The following is a 16,265-nucleotide window of genomic DNA, read 5'->3' on the forward strand; positions in this document are numbered from 1 at the left end:
AGTGTATTTGGGGGAAATGCTGTTTAAAATAAAGCTAACTTATTAATTCAGTTGTGCATATATTGCAGCTAAGTGAAGGAGAGACAATCAAGCCAGTTGAAAATTCAGAGAATCTACTTCATCCTGTAGTCCATCGTCAGTATATTTATTTTTTATCTAGTAAGGAAACTAAAGAAAAATTTATGAAGAACCCAATCAAATATATCCGCCAACCCAAACCTAAGCCTACTATGCCCATTAGGATTGCACTTCTGGGGCCTCCAAAATCTGGGAAAACTACAGGTAAGGGTGTGTTTGCCTTTACTATCCTTAAGCATAAAAAAATCACCTGAAGACCAGGACCACTTTTCCAGGAAGCTAACTATCAAAACTGACTCAAAAAGAGACAGACCACCTAAATAGGCCAATAACCATTGAGGAGAAGGCATTCAAAAATATAGCCCCACTCCAAAACAGCCGAGAATCAAATGGTTTTGGAGGAGAATTATGTCAAACTTTCAAAGAATTAAAAATTCAAGAGATACTTCCTGTGTTTTTATAAGCTTTTCCAGAGCAAGGGAAAAGAAAGTAAACTGACCAATTTATTTTCAGTTTTTTTTAAAGTAAAGAATATAGTCCATACAATTAAAAAGGTATAAAAAATATAAATTCATTTTTAAATTAGCATGACCCTGATATCAAAACCTAACAAAGATAATACAAAAAAAGAAATTACAAACGAATATTATTTATAAATATAGTCAAATAACAGTTATATTAAGATTTTATTAGCATAAAAATTATATGTAAAATTTTATAAATATAATCTACTGTATTAATAAGTTAAAGAGTGAAAATCCATTATCTTAATCATTACTGAAAAAGGCATTTGGTAAACTATAATGTTTGAATTTTTTATATCTTGAGACTTTTTTTTCTTTAAGGCAAATAGTCCAACAATAGGTGAGTGTGGTATTTCAAGATGACATGTGACATGATAACCACATGAACAGTGGTTGGTCGTGATGATAATAAAATGGGAAAGGGCAGATACCAGAGATATTTAAAAGGGAAATGACAGGACTTAATGACTGACAGCATAGAGAATGAAGGGGCGAGATGAGGTCAAAGATTAATTTTCACCAGAAATAATAAAAGGGAGTTTTGTATTTTAGCTCTTCAGATGAAAAGTGTGTTTTCCCCATTTAAACGTCTTAACATGATGAAGAGTCTTTAATAGTTGTGTTCTAAAAGTTCACAAAGATAATGATATTTCCCAAAGAAAGCTGTACATTGACATTCAAGATCCTACAACCACAGCAAAAAGTAAAATGTAGATTAGACAATCTGATTCCTCGATTTTTGTTGAAATAGAGGTTAATCTTTAAACAAAATGTCAAATTGTAAACGCTTAATTGTTTTCATAGCTTAAGAATAATAGGTGTGACTCTCGCGTTTGTGGCAAAGCTGAGATGAAGCCTTCTGCGGCCCTCACAGGGGAGTCCCTCCCGGGTGGCCCTAATTGTGGTCAGTTAACCTGTATTCCCTGTGGGACCAGATGAGTCTCGTGTCCTCTACACACTGCTGTCTCCAGACCGTGATGAAGCAGGGTCTGTAGACCCTGTCAGAGCACACCCACATTTAACAGTAACTGGAAGCTATTATCTGTGGTCTCACTTAGCAGAAGCAGAGGCCAAGCCTGAGTCCTCTTTCAACAAATGGCAACATCTATGTGCCCTTGGACAAATTATTCCACTTCAGTGGGCTGTAGTTCTCTTACCTATAAAATTGGAACTTCAATACCCACTCTACACACTTGATGGAATAGTTGAAAATATCAAAAAAACTCACAGAAGAAATATTACCTCATAAGCTGTAAATTACTATTAAAATGTCAGATATGCCATTATAATTTAAAAAAATTACTTCCTAAGGATTAACTGCCACCTAACTGTATAGGGTAAGCTATACTGATTGCAGCCTGGAGTCCATAAATGGATAGATAGGGAAATGGTTTAATCCAGTGACACAAGGAGCACTGAATTGTTATTTTGGACATAATACCAAATATTAATAGTACACATAGGATGCCTTATAAAGCTCTCAAAAATTTTGCTACCTCGTGCAGAAGGAAAAAAAACACTTAAATGGTTTGGTTATAGAAAAACCTCACGGAGTTGGCTCATTAACCAGACCCATCAGCCACATACCTGAAGTACTAATAATGATCAACCTTGGAACAGTATTAATTCAATAAAATGTAGCAATTTTAATTTTTGAAATTTCTTTGAGGAATGTGAAGATTAGCTTGCTGTTGATGTCAATTAACCAGAATCTGAAACTAAGATTAACTGATGAATTTGTGAAACGGAATAAGTTTAAAGTTTTAATGTTTTTCAGTTGCCAAAAAAATTTCAAGTGACTATGGCTTAAAGCGTTTGTCAATAGGAGATGCTCTGCGTTATGTATTAAACCACCAACCAGACACAGAGCTGGCACTTATGCTAAATTGGCATCTTCATAAAGGAATGACAGCACCTGATGAACTGGCTGTTCAGGCCTTAGAATTATCTCTGATGGGAAGTATATGTAATACTGCAGGGTAAGTGGGGGCCGTGAAGGTGGAGAGGGAGTGGGATGGAGTCACATCTTTGAAGAAATTACTCACTGGAATGTAAAACACTTAATCGTAAACAGGGTTTAAAGCTCTTGTAAAGTGTGTGTGATGTGCTTTTCAAACTCTGGGCACCTATATGGTTACATGTTTTAATCTTCTGTCAAGCTAAAACTCGGCTTGAACACTCAACATGCCAGAAGAGCCAACAGGCCACTTCCCTCCCTGCAGCAACCCCTGAGCTGTCCAGGAGTCTCCAGGTTTACCCAATCCATAAGGGAGGCCTGTGCGACTTCCACAGCCCAGCAGAACTCCTCACTGCCCCATGGGGTGATGGAGGCGTGGCCCTCCCCTGTCCCCCCAGGTGGTACTGGTCCCGTGGAGATGGTCTCTCCCTGGCCCAGCTCTCTGCACAGGAAGCAGCGCCCCTCCCTTGATGCTGCATTTGGACAGGAGAGCCCTGTGCTTGAATGGTCTTCAGTTTACACTCCTCCGCTCCACCACGGCTTCCCTGGCACAGCCAGTGGTCCCAGCCAGTAGTAAAAGCCGATAAAACCTAAGACCCTGCTCTTGAGCCCAGGTCATTGACTTAAAATCTTGCTGATTTACTCAAGGCTGTTTTATATTAGGAGCCTCCTGGCCCTTCCCTACCACTGGTCCTTAATCAAGTCCTTGACAGTTCTAATTTCAGTTATCAGGGAGCAGATTCTGGAGTGTCAAGTTTTTTCCCCAGAGAAGGCCCTGGGACTTAAGCAAATTGTGTTACCTCCTTCCTGGCATTCAGCTTTGCATACGAGGGATCTTAGTGAGGGCAATGTCGGTTAAGTCACAAAGGTTTTATTTCACCTTAATACCAGGACAGTGACTGCCCAGTCACCCTGAATTTCCCTAATCCTGAGGGCCTCTCAAGTGATCCTTCACAGGACAAAGGAGTTGAGCTACTCTCCATTAAAAACCAACAATGGCGGGCTTCCCTGGTGGCGCAGTGGTTAAGAATCCACCTGCCAATGCAGGGGACACGGGTTCAAGCCCTGGTCCAGGAAGATCCCACATGCCGCGCAGCAACTAAGCCCGTGTGCCACAACTACTGAGCCTGTGCTCGAGAGCCCTTGAGCCACAACTACTGAGCCCGAGGGCCACAACTACTGAAGCCTGCGCGCCTAGAGCCCGTGCTCCACAACAAGAGAAGCCACCACAATGAGAAGCCTGCGCACCACAATGAAGAGTAGCCCCCGCTCGCCACAACTAGAGAAAGCCCACGCGCAGCAACGAAGACCCAAAGCAGCCAAAAATAAATAAACTAAAAAAAAAAAACCAACAATGGCAGCTCAATACATTCTCTAGTTGGCTTGCGGGCTATGTTAATTTATAATCCTCTCTGCCATGGAACTTAGAACTAGTTAGTGCCTAGAGACTTAGCTGGAGAGCACTGAGGGAGGACTAACCAGCCCTTCCTGGTGACTGTCAGCCAGCAAGCCCAGCTCAGCCACCTCAGAGTCGGTTTCCTGACTTTGGAATTTGTAGACAGCCTTTAGTCCTCTTCTCAGTTTGCTAGTGACACTCATTACCTTAGACGGTTGGACTAACAAATTCTCCATCATTTCTGCTCAGAGGCCTGATGGGTCCTGATGGAATGATTCTCTCCCAGATACCATAGGGCTCTCTCACCAACTCCCCATCTTCCCTTCCACTTCCAGCCTCCTCACAGAAGTTTACTACAAAAGCAAGTTTAGAACACATTGTTTTCTGTATTTGCTTAATCTCTTACTAAAATACTATTAACTGTGCCAGGACCTTTTTTTTTTTTAATTTTAAAACATTTTAATGTACTTCTTAAAATCTTGATTTACAAGACACCTTGTCTTACTGCCACTGACCTTTCAGTACAAAATTTTTACACTATCTATTTGCTATAAAACTACAACATTAAGATCAGGGTTGGATAATTCTTCCCTTGCTGGCCTTCTGTTATAAGGAATATCCATTAGTCTACTACTAATTGCTTTACATACTTGATCTACAATCTTTAAGATAACTCTAAGGGTTAAATATCATTATTTTACTATTTTTACTGAAAACTGAGGCTCAGAGAGGTCCGACCAGGTTTCAAATCTAAGTCTGTGTGCCTCTGAAGCCTATACTCTTTCCACTGTTTCATGCTAGAATAGTAGCACCAATTAAGTAATAACAATGTTCAAGGTATTATGTGTATTATCTCTCGAAGTCTGCTAAAACCTAGCTCTATGATGCTAAGTGTATGAATCAGAGCTGTGTCTGTATGTATGCAGCCCTCCTTCTGGCTCTTGGGCTGACTGAGGTTAAAAATATAGTGATAAAGGGAGTTCCCTGATGGCCTAGTGGTTAGGATTCCGGGCTTTCACTCCTGGGGCCCGGGTTCAATCCCCGGTGGGGGAACTGAGATCCCTCAAGCCACGCAGCCAAAAAAAATAGAGAGACAAAGAGGGCAAGGTGACAAGATAAATCAAGTTACATAGGAACAGTACAGGGCTAATCCTAAAGACAGACTGTTTCTGGAAGACAGAAAGGAAGGTCTGAGAGAAAAGACATCTGGAATTTTTATTTTCACGTTTCTCCTTATTAGTGTTGTCATTGATGGATACCCTGTATCTAAATATCAAGTGAGTCTCTTGGAAGCTAGGTCAGTCATCCCCATGGTCATCTTTGAGTTGGATGTGCCTTCCAAAGAGATTTTCAAAAGATTGCTCCTGGAAAAAAAAGAGGAACCAAGGTAATGTATGTGATGAAAACAATGATAAAGGAATAAACTTTAATCAACCAGAAAAAGCAGGTTTTTAACAGCTTTTTCCATTCCTTCTGTTTCTCTATTAGTTTGCCTTATCCATTGCATAACAGCTCACAGATTATAGCTGTCAAGAACTCAAAGTACCACAAAAATATTGATGAGATTAGGCAATATTATCAAGAACAACATCAGAACTGGTATGTGATTGATGGCTTTCACAGCAAATGGTGGGTATGGAATGAAGTCAGTAAGAAGGTTAAAATGGTGAATAAACACATGCAGATATACCTGGGAAGAATAAAAGCAGGTAAGAAAACGTGTAACTCTGAAAACACAATAAGATGTGAATTTGAAGTCTATGCATGCCTAACTCATGTTACCATAATTCATTCAATTTGAACATTTGTTCCCATGACCTTAATCAGTATTTTAAATACATAGTATTTTCCAATTATGTGGGCATGTATATTTGTTCTAATAAATGACTGCCTCTACTCAAGCTATCAGCTTAGCTCTCCAGCTAAGTCTCTAGGCACTAACTAGCTCTAAGTTCAATGGCAGGGAAGATTATAAATTAACATAGCTCGCAAGCCAACTAGAGAATGTATGGGGCAGCTATCATTTATTCAATGTCCATGTGAACCTATCACCTAAAAACAATACATGGTCTCTCACTAGAAGAGTTTATGGTGTTTGGAAAACCATGTAAGAAGCTAGTTTCAAGAATGGTAGTTATATGAGGGCAGGGTCTGTGGAGTGACACTTGGCAAAATTTTGTTTAGGAATCTAGAATTAGTTATTTATACTATTTACTATTTACTATGAAATTATAGTAGTATTTAAACGTTGATTCTATTAAAAAATTAATTTGAACATAGAATGTTTTTAATCTGTATTTGGAATGCATGAAAGAAAATGTTTGATTATATATTCCTAGAAGTTTCTTGATTTTTCTCCAAAAATACACAAAATAGAAGGAAAGTTATCTATATCTCATATCTCTAAAAAGAGTGATGATGCCAAAGAATTTGTCTGGAGGGGTTTCACAGACATCTTTTTAATGACTTTGTTTAACTTTGGAAAATACGGAGAAGGTATGAGGAGGTATGAGGGAGCAACGGGACACAGAGAATCTTGTACAAGGAAAAATGCAGTGAGGAGTCTGATAATGATGGCATCATTGAATCTTGATTTGCTTCATTATTTGGGCATCACCAGCATCTCTGGTTCCTGTTTGTCTGCAGACTGGGAATTTGTTTTCACCCGAGGATTACAAGGGATGAAGATAAGAGTGCAAGGGAAGAGAGAGTTGAGTTTTAGAAGCCTACTCCCAATAAGTTTTGGATAGCATCACACTAGTAAAACATTCCACAGCAGGCTTTGAAAGCAAAACTTGTGCCTCATTCATCTTTCTGTTACCCTACTTCACCTTTCCTGCCTCAGATTGGGTTGCCTGAAAACAGACTCATGGTGAAAAGTTGTGTGCAGAAGCTTTATCAGGAAGTACTCTCAGGAGTCGAGTTGCCAGATTAAGCAAATAAAACTACAGGATGCCCAGTTAAATTTAAATTTCAGATAAATGACAAATAACTTTTTAGTCTAATTATTTCCCGAATGTTGTATGGGACATATTTATACTAAAAACTGTTCGTTGTTTATTTGAAATTCAAACTTAAGTGGGCATCCTGTATTTTATGTCAACTCTAATTAGGAGATACACCTGTGGGGAAGTGAGGCTGGTAGAACTGAGCAGAGGGAGAAACTAACCTGCAGTCTGGTGGAAACACAAGCCTCCCTGGATGCTATAGGGAAGCACTGGAGCTACGATGGACCTTCAAAATTTCCCAAGTTGAGGGAAGAGGCCAGGCTTTATATCCTCCCATTGGCTTGTCATTGACCAAAGGTCACTCCGGGAGGGTGTATAACCTGTAACAGAGGGGCAATTCCCAGTGCGGCTGTGATCCATTAGCACAGATATTTCCAGCAGCTGGGGGATGGATGCATCACCCCGGAAGAGAGGGATCCGGATGGGGCACCACAGTATCTACTACATTATTCCAGATATACTTGCCTCTGCCTTGAATAGTTTAATCTAATTGAAGCTGCCCTCTTGCTTTCCTGCTTCAGCTTCTACCAGATAATCTATACCTGATTGTTTGAATTTAGTTTTGATTTTTTTTTATATTCTCCACTTGCTTTGTATGTTATTCAAATAACCCTCCCCCTGTCAGGGGGCCAGTTTATTCTCACTAATGAGATGGAGCAAGGTCAGGGCTAGAAAACTAAAGAGATTCCTCCTCATTCTGCCACATTCCAGAAAAGGATATATAGACATTGCCAGATGTCATCAAGACTATCCCAGGAATCAGAAAAAGAGATACTTGAGTGTCTTTTAGGACTTAAAGTGATTTGAGTCTAAATTACCCTGTCACTAAACCTGTCAGGATTGGTGAGGTCAGCACATCTGAGCTAAAGAGCAACATACAAGTGTAAAACTATATAGTACCATATAGTATAATATTATAGCACTATATAATACTATATACTTTAACAACACTATTATTATACCATAGTACTGTGCGTTATAATACTTTAGAATAATATTACACCAATGTAGTATTATAGTAGTGTAATATTCTTTTTAGGAAAGGACGGTTGGGGCTTCTTAGCCTTTTCATCTGTATCATAAACAGTGGATGGAATAGTGGATTAGTTTGTCTATTGCTTCGTAACAAATTATTCCGAAACTTAGCAGCTTAAAACAACAAACACACACAGTCACTCACAGTTTCTGTGGGTCAGGAATCCAGGCACAGCTTAACTGGGTCCTCTGCTTCAGGGTCTCTCACAAGGCTACAGTCAAGGTGTTGGCCAGGATTAAGATCTCACCTGAGGGCCCTACTGGGAAAGAATCCACTATCATACCCATTCATATATTGTTGACAAGATTTCGTTCCTTGAAGGTTGTTGGAATGAGGGCCTCAGTTTCTTGCCAGCTGTTTGGCCAGGGGCCACCTTCAGTTCCTTGCCATATGGACCTTTCCAACATGGCAGCTTGCTAATCCAAGTGAACAAGATAAGGCAAGAAAGAATGCCAACAGGACAGAAATCATAGTCTCATGTACCTGTTTTAGTTTCCCAAGGCTTCTGTAGCAAATTACCACACACTGGGTGACTTAAACAACAGAAATGTATTCTCTCACAGTTCTGGAGGCCAGAGGCCCCAAATCAAGGCATTGGCAGGGCAGTCCTCACTCTGAAGGCTCAAGGGGAGCATCTGTTCCATTTCTTTCTCTTAGCTTCCAGTGTTGCCAGCGATCCTCTGCATTCTTTGGCTTATAGACACATCACTCCAATCCTAAGGGTTACTTTTATGTTTACACCGTCACATAACAAACTAATCCATGATTTATGCTTCATAATTTTAGTGAAGACCTTCCTTGGCATAATAAAAAAAAAAAGTGTAACTTTTCACTGGTGAAAAGGACCATTAACAAAATATATTGGGATCAAAATTTACTCATTATAATTAAGATTTATAAAAAAGTAATTTTATTTTCTGTAACGTCTCATATTGTTTTGGAGTCCCCATTCTAGTGGAATACTAGGGAGAAAACTCTTAAACTTGTCCATTGAATGAACTTGGGCTTTTTTTTTTTTTTTTTAAATAGAGTTGTTAGGGTAAACCTAGTCACTTTTGGGAAAATGTTTCTTCCCCTCTCTTGGGTGCCATCAGGGGACAGGGAGAGGTTTGTGTCAGTAACATCATGTCAACAAACTATTTTCACTTCCTGAAATCTATCCCATAGAAAAAATTTAAATATGTAGCAAATTGATGTGTGTGTGTAAGTGGCTATGTATATATACATGTACATATATGTGTGTGTATATACATATATATTGTTTATAACATATATATAGTTTATAATAGCTAAGAATTAAAAACAACCAAAACATTTATCAACAGATAATTGGTTAACTATATGTACATTTATACAATGGAATACTGTGCATAAATTTAAAGGAATTAGGTAAATCATATAAACTGATATGGAAAGGTGTCAAAGGCCATAACTAACTGATAAAAGCAAGTTGCAGAATAATGTTTACAGTATAGTGGCACAAGCATCTTATATGCAAAAAATATATACATGTGTATATGCAAATGTATTAAAAAATCTGAAAAAGATACAAACTCAACAGTGATTACCTCTCAGAAGGGATGTTGGATTGAGAGGATGGAGGTGTGAAGAGAAAGTTTTACTTTTCACTCTGTGGAATTTTACAATGTGTACTCATTTGTATAGTGCTAGCATAATTGAAATTATTTTCATTTTGAAAATGATTGTGTTTTCTCTGCAAAAAAATAGTAATAGTTAATCTGTTAATAATAGGAAAAGCTGCCTGCATTGACAAGTTATGTATCTCACCTGAAGAACTGATTTCTCGCCTGGGCGAATTTGGACAGTTCTGCCCTGTCAGCCTGGCAGAATCACATGAATTAGTTGATTGCTCTTTAACTGATTCCTTGGAATTTGCAGCAGAGTTCAGAGGGCACTATTATAAAATGAGTTCTCAGGAGAAACTGAATGTAAGTTTGTTCCTAACTCCAAATATTTACCAGGGAAAGAAAATACCTGTCTCAGAATTCACCAAACAGGAAGGGGTGGGCACAGCTGGGAACACCCAGGAATTGGGGACCAGGAGCCCCAATTTTGGAAACTGTGACCCTGGATTCAACGAGGCAACTCAGAGTCCAGTCCTAAGACTGCATCCCAAGACATACTTTGGCACAAAGCAGAAGTTCAGGGTCAGTGATGGACCCTCCACCTGGGTCAGCTTAACAGGTAGGGAGACCCAAGGGTGAGCCCGCCCGTGAAGGGGATGCTGAGCATCTGGGTGGGCATTCCGTTCAAAGTTTGCAGAAGGGAAGTCAGAGTCAGTAGAAATGAAGGAAGACTGACGTCTGTCTCCTGTGCTTTCAACTTTTTTCTATCTCTTTAATTTCCTGTGTACCATATATTGCTATTTAATGCAACAGAATACAGACTTGTTCTAATATTATAATGACCATAATTTGGTGATATAAAAAGGTTGTAGCCGAGAACTAATCAGGTGCCTCTGAACATTTTATTTTCCTCTGAAGAATTTGAATTTTTTATCACTTTATGAAAAAGACATTTATTTCTTCCTGCTTATTTAAATGATAATCACAGAATTTTAAAACTGGAAATGACATTAGAGGTCATGTACCTGGTCTGCTCCCTTCATATTAGAGTGATAACTGAAGCTGGAGAAGCTAACTCACCTGCCAAAGGGCACCCACCTAGTTAGTTATACTGTAGGACAGGAAGACTATGCACTCCAGTGCCTGGGACATAGTAAGAGCTCACCAAATGTTTTTTGTATAAGTAGATGAGTGAGTGAGTGAGTGAGTGAAAGTAGGAGAGACCTTAGATGAAATCACTTGCAAATATTACTATAAGGCACTTGCAGTCAGGGAAGGAGCTATAGTAGTGCAGAAAGCAGCTCTCAGATGGTTTGAAGGACGAACATTGCTACTGAAAATGGGGACAGTAGCAAGAGAGCCTCAGTGGATTCTCACTGGCATAGTATTCCTGTCTCAAGCGGTCACGTTGCTGTAATCTTTTCTTATAGAGATTTTTGGAGAACCCCGAATTATACGTGCCTCCATTAGCACCTCATCCTCTCCCGTCTGCCAACATGATGCCCAAAAGGCTGACACTGTCGGAGCTGAAGAGCCGATTCCCTAAGTGTGCCGAGCTCCAGGGCTACTGTCCAGTGACCTATCAGGATGGCAAACAAAGGCAAGTCCTTGCCCTCATGCAAGTACAGGATGACAGCTCTACTCAGAATAAGTGGTCCATATTAACAGTCTTAACATTTTGATCAAAAGGTCACTATTGCTTAACTGGAAAATGTTCTATTTCTTCCTTGAGCGGCAAAGATAGAAAAATAAACTATTTTGACACTTTATTTATACAGTACTGCATATTAATTATACAATACATAGTTGTTTTTGTTTGTTCCTTTGTCTTTCAGATACGAAGCCCTAGTACCTGGTAGCATTCACTATGCTTTAGAATATCGTGATCGTATATATACCTGTGAGAGTAGAGAAAAACTTGAGAAATTTTTGAGGTGAGACCATTCACTAAGTCACAAACATTTACTGAATATCTATGTTAACTGCATCATGCTGGGATAGATACACATGTGAGTGTACACACACACACATATATGCATATATACATACACACAGCTGAAGGGGCAGCAGTTACTTACCTACTGCCACACATTTCTGTTTTTCACAAGAAGCTGGAAACCAAATTTCTTCTTATATTTATCTGATTTTTAAACTTTTGTGACTGATTCCGTTTTTTAAAAATCACAATGTGGATCAAATCACATCTGCAGATAGAATTTGTGCAGTAGTTTGTGACCTCTAGTGAAGATCACTGTTTGAAGAAATTTAACAGTAAAAAAAGAAAAGACATTAATTGCTGGAAGGGATATAGGACTGAAGGAGTGAAGGAGTGAAAAAAGGATTTTCTTTTTTCTTCAGTGGGAAAGGTACGAGCATGTTAAAATGCAGGTGCCTGGGAAGGATCCAATAAAGAAGGAAATGCCGAAGGTGGGAGAGAGAGAGAAATTGCTATCTAAGATTTCTGGAGAGAGGGTGGAACAGGGATGCAAAGAACGGGTGGAGACTGATCTTAGCTGGGAGGTAAGCTCCAGCGTGGAGAAAGGAGCCTGTGTGTGGCTCTACTTGTGGTGAGCAGTTGAGGAAGTTTGGTTCTGATACTTCTCCTTGGATAGCCTGGCCCCCATGTGGGGGTTACTGGGAGGGTTAGAAGTGTGAGGGCAATAAAGGAAGCTTTATATAGTTGCTGTGAAAAATCAGAACACTGAGGAGAGCTGAGCAGGGCTAGGGACCCAGGCAAAGCTGGCCGTCATGAATTTCTAGGAACCCCAGTCTTCCCACTTGTATCATTTTCTCCACGGGAGAAAAACAGGCAGTGAACGTTATCTTTCAGCTGTCTCTTGTGTGTCCACCTTCCTGTGTACACACAGTGAGCACATTTGTGAGCATCCGTCTAATGGATTTTGTGTTCTTAGGTCGCCACTGAAATACTGGGATCAGAAGCTTCCTTACAAACGTCCCCCGTTAAAGGAACCGATGTATCTCACTAGTCTGCCTTTGCCGGGATATCTGGAACAGGTTCACTTACATGAGTTTCTATGCATAGATATTAGAAGACTACAGCAATCTCTTCTTTAACAATAATTTTTGTTTTGGTAACAATGAAATTCAAGGCAGAGTTTCCTGATTTTAAGCTGCAAATCCACTTTTAACCTATTTTGGTTTTGAGTGGTTATGAAAATAAAATGTGAGAAAAGCCCCCGTTTCCATAGCTAATTCCCAAATACCTGCACTACAGTGAAAAAAGAGTAAGATGTAAGAAAATTATTTACATCTGACTTGTAGTTTATTTTGAATTTCAGTGTCTGTAAAACCTTTTCTTAATTTGAAATGTGTAAATTCAATCTCTAAGAGGTTTTTTTCCCCTGCTCAAAAGAGTTGAGTTGAGGTGTCACCACAACTGAACCACCAAACACATATTTTGCTCAAAATCTGGATGAAGCTATCTACTCAATCACATCTTATTTCTCTAAATATACCTCTTTCTGAATATAGTCAAATTTATCAGTAGCTAACCACTATTTTAAAGGCTTTTTAAAAAAAAAATTCAATAAAACAGTTGCCTAGGGCACAATTTCATACCTTTCTTACAAATTCCTAATCACTGTGCTTTTTCTCAGCTCCCCTAGATGGTTAGCCTTCAATCTAGTTTAATATCAAAAGGCAAGATGACACTCACCCAGAAAAGGGTATTCTCTTCTTTTCCTGCTTGGGGCTCCAGAATCTGGACTGCAGTGATAACTGTGGTCTCTGGAATTCCTGGTCAGGTGACCCAGGGTCCTGAGAGTGGGAGGCAAGCTGGCCAGTTCTGAGCCGTGGAAGCAGAGATGGGCCAAGACAACTCAAAGCCCAGTGTCCCCTCCTTTCTGTTTTAACTTTTTGTTATGGAAAATGCCAAACATATAATAGAACTGTGTAATGAAACCCACGTATCCATCACCTAGCTGCCGCTAAGCCAATTTGTAGTTTTTATTTTTCCTAATCAAATGTATTTTGTGTTTCTGTCCTGCTGGCTAAGAGCTCATTTAACTATCTTTGTAAGCTCCATCCTCAACCCCAAGAGGCTATTTGAGGCAAAGAATAACCTCTTTAACTATTTGCCTCAAGAAAATAAAACAAACTCAAATATACACATAATCTGTTCCCTACCTGCAGGGTATCGCAACTGCTCTAATTAAAGCCATGAATGCAGCAGGATGCTTAAAGCCCAAATTCCCCTTCTTAAGTGTACAGAGGTCTGCGCTACTCTATATAGCATTTCATCTAAAAGGTATGTCTTTTTTTTTTTTTGCTAGAAATGATATGCTACTCAGAACTAATTTAATATTAATTGTAGTAAAATGTAATAAATAGGATTGTTGAGTTGGGTTGGTCACTTGCATGGAGTGTGTGTGGTGTTGGTAGCAAATATTTTAGCAAAAATATCAAAACTGAGTTTCTAGTTTTTAAAGCAGGGGCTATGAGTAACCTAATCAGCACTCAATAATCCATTCCATATAGGAAGGTGAATAGAGACAATTATGATCTAAAATAGAATAATCCCCACATCTTATTTGGGATTTGGATATCTTCTTGGCCATAGCTGTGCAACTCAATCACACACAAAGTTCTCCTTCTCTTTAATATAGTGATTCACTAACCTAACCGAAAACATTCACAGTCCTGTGAAATTTTCTACAGCCTTTAATCCCAAAGGTTCTGAGTACACAAGAAAAAAATATAAGAAGAAGATGGAGCAGTTTATGGAGAGATGTGAACTCATTACATACCTGGGTGCCAAGATGACCAGAAAATACAAGGAACCTCAGTTTAGAGCCATTGACTTCGATCATAAATTACAAACCTTTCTCTCTCTTAAAAATATAGACCCAGTCAATGGATAGAATGCTTGGGTAACTGCACCCGGAATCTTAAGAGTTACCTGAAAGGGATAAAAAGCAAATAGATTGAAAATCTGGCCCTCCCTGATGTACTTTTCCCTCCTGAGTGATACACCACGGCTGCCAGACTTCAAATGAATTCAGAGCTCTGCCAGCCAGGAAGGAGTGCTCTTCTGTAAGCCTAAGTTTTCATATAATTGTAAAGTTTATTGCTCTTTGCCTGAACTTTGAGGTTTTAATGAAAGTTATTCCATTTAGAATATTTAGGTAACTTATTTTACTTAATGAATCTATTGTTCATTTTCCTTTTTAATATTTTCAGCAGAAAAGTCAGTCTCTGTTAAATGTAAAGTCATTTATGCAGTAAATGTTAGAAAGCTTCAAGAAACAAAATTAACATGGTTATAAATAAAATAGAAATATTGGTTACACTTTTAACATAGGGAGTTGTTGGTAAACTTCATGAACCTAAAGACACTTTATCATTTTCCCAACAAGATAAATGGATTTTCAGGTAACTAAATGGCTGCTGCTTTTCTGTTTCTCAAGTATCCAAGGAAACATGCTTTATACATTATTCTGTAGTTAGAAATCACCTGGATATTTGAGAAGGATGAAATCTAGAGTCTTTTTATATGACATTATCAAGAAGTATATGCTAGAGGAAAATTACTAAATTGAATTTGAATGAGATTTTTAAAATAAGAAAATCAGTTTTTCAGCAGGAGTATAAGAAATCTAGCATGTGAAATAGCAAGATTGTCTCTTTAAAAAAATGAAAAGTACAACCATTATTTAACCTTGGGTAAATCTCAGTTTCGATGAGCCTTTGTTTCTTAAACTCTAAAATGAATGATTTAGCTCTTTTTTTCCAGCTTTATTGAGGTGTAATTGACAAATAAAATTATACATATTTAAACTTTACCATGTGATGATTTTGATATAGGTATACATTGTGAAATATTTACCACAATCAAGTTAATTAACGCATCTATCACCTCACATCGTTACTTTGTGTGTCTGTGTAGTAAGAATGCTTAAGAATCACTGTTAGCAAATTTCAAGTATCATGACAATATTATTAACTATAGTTACCATGCTCTACATTAGATCCTCAGAATTTATTCATCTTATACCTGAAAGTTTGTACCCTTTGATCAATATCTCCTATTTCTCCCCTCCCCCCAACCCCTAGCAACCACTCTTCCACTCTCTGCTTCTATGAGTCTGACCTTTTTTTTTTTTAGATTCCACATATAAATGATACCATACAGTATTTGTCTTTCTCTGTCTGGCTTATTTCACTTAGCATAATGCTCTTCAGATTCATTCATGTTGTCTTTGATACCTACAATTTCAACAACGTTAATTAAAAACTAGAAGCCTGTTTTATATATATTTTATATGATATATTTAATCATAAAACAAGTTTTAAACAAAAGCTAGAAGCCTATTGTCAAAGTTAGGATAAACCCCAAAAGTCTTTGAAGAGTTACTGATATACCCGTAGGTGAATCATTATTTTTTCAGGAGACTGGGAGCTGTCAGTAGCTACCAAGTTTTACCAGCAACGTTAAGGTGCCACTCACTCTTCTCTTCCCAGTTCTGAGTACTGCTAATTTACCATCTTCCCATAGTGTTCTTAACATGTCCACAGGCCTCCTCAGCCATTGTGTTTTCTTCTATGGGTATAAGAAGTTTCCTTTAGCAATTAAACCCAAACTTTATTGCTTCAGCTCCCTCACCTTTATGAAGGGCAGTAGTCATGCAAAGTACCCCCAGGTATCTCTTGAGAGGCAGGGA

The 16,265-nt window shown here is 38.6% G+C and overlaps 1 protein-coding gene across 1 annotated transcript in view; it reads left to right on the forward strand.

Moving 5' to 3' along the window:
• The window catches only part of AK9 (adenylate kinase 9), a 114,650-nt gene extending 100,185 nt beyond the window's left edge, over window positions 1–14,465 (forward strand). The window contains 10 exon segments of the mRNA XM_061207210.1: window positions 69–282; window positions 2,380–2,581; window positions 5,196–5,342; window positions 5,444–5,664; window positions 9,752–9,948; window positions 11,016–11,185; window positions 11,421–11,519; window positions 12,498–12,600; window positions 13,738–13,852; window positions 14,263–14,465. Coding sequence (XP_061063193.1) covers window positions 69–282; window positions 2,380–2,581; window positions 5,196–5,342; window positions 5,444–5,664; window positions 9,752–9,948; window positions 11,016–11,185; window positions 11,421–11,519; window positions 12,498–12,600; window positions 13,738–13,852; window positions 14,263–14,465 — 1,671 coding nt within the window.
• Window positions 14,466–16,265: the final 1,800 nt, after the last annotated feature.

The sequence above is a fragment of the Eubalaena glacialis genome, chromosome 12, assembly GCF_028564815.1.
Source record: "Eubalaena glacialis isolate mEubGla1 chromosome 12, mEubGla1.1.hap2.+ XY, whole genome shotgun sequence".
Taxonomy (NCBI): domain Eukaryota; kingdom Metazoa; phylum Chordata; class Mammalia; order Artiodactyla; family Balaenidae; genus Eubalaena; species Eubalaena glacialis.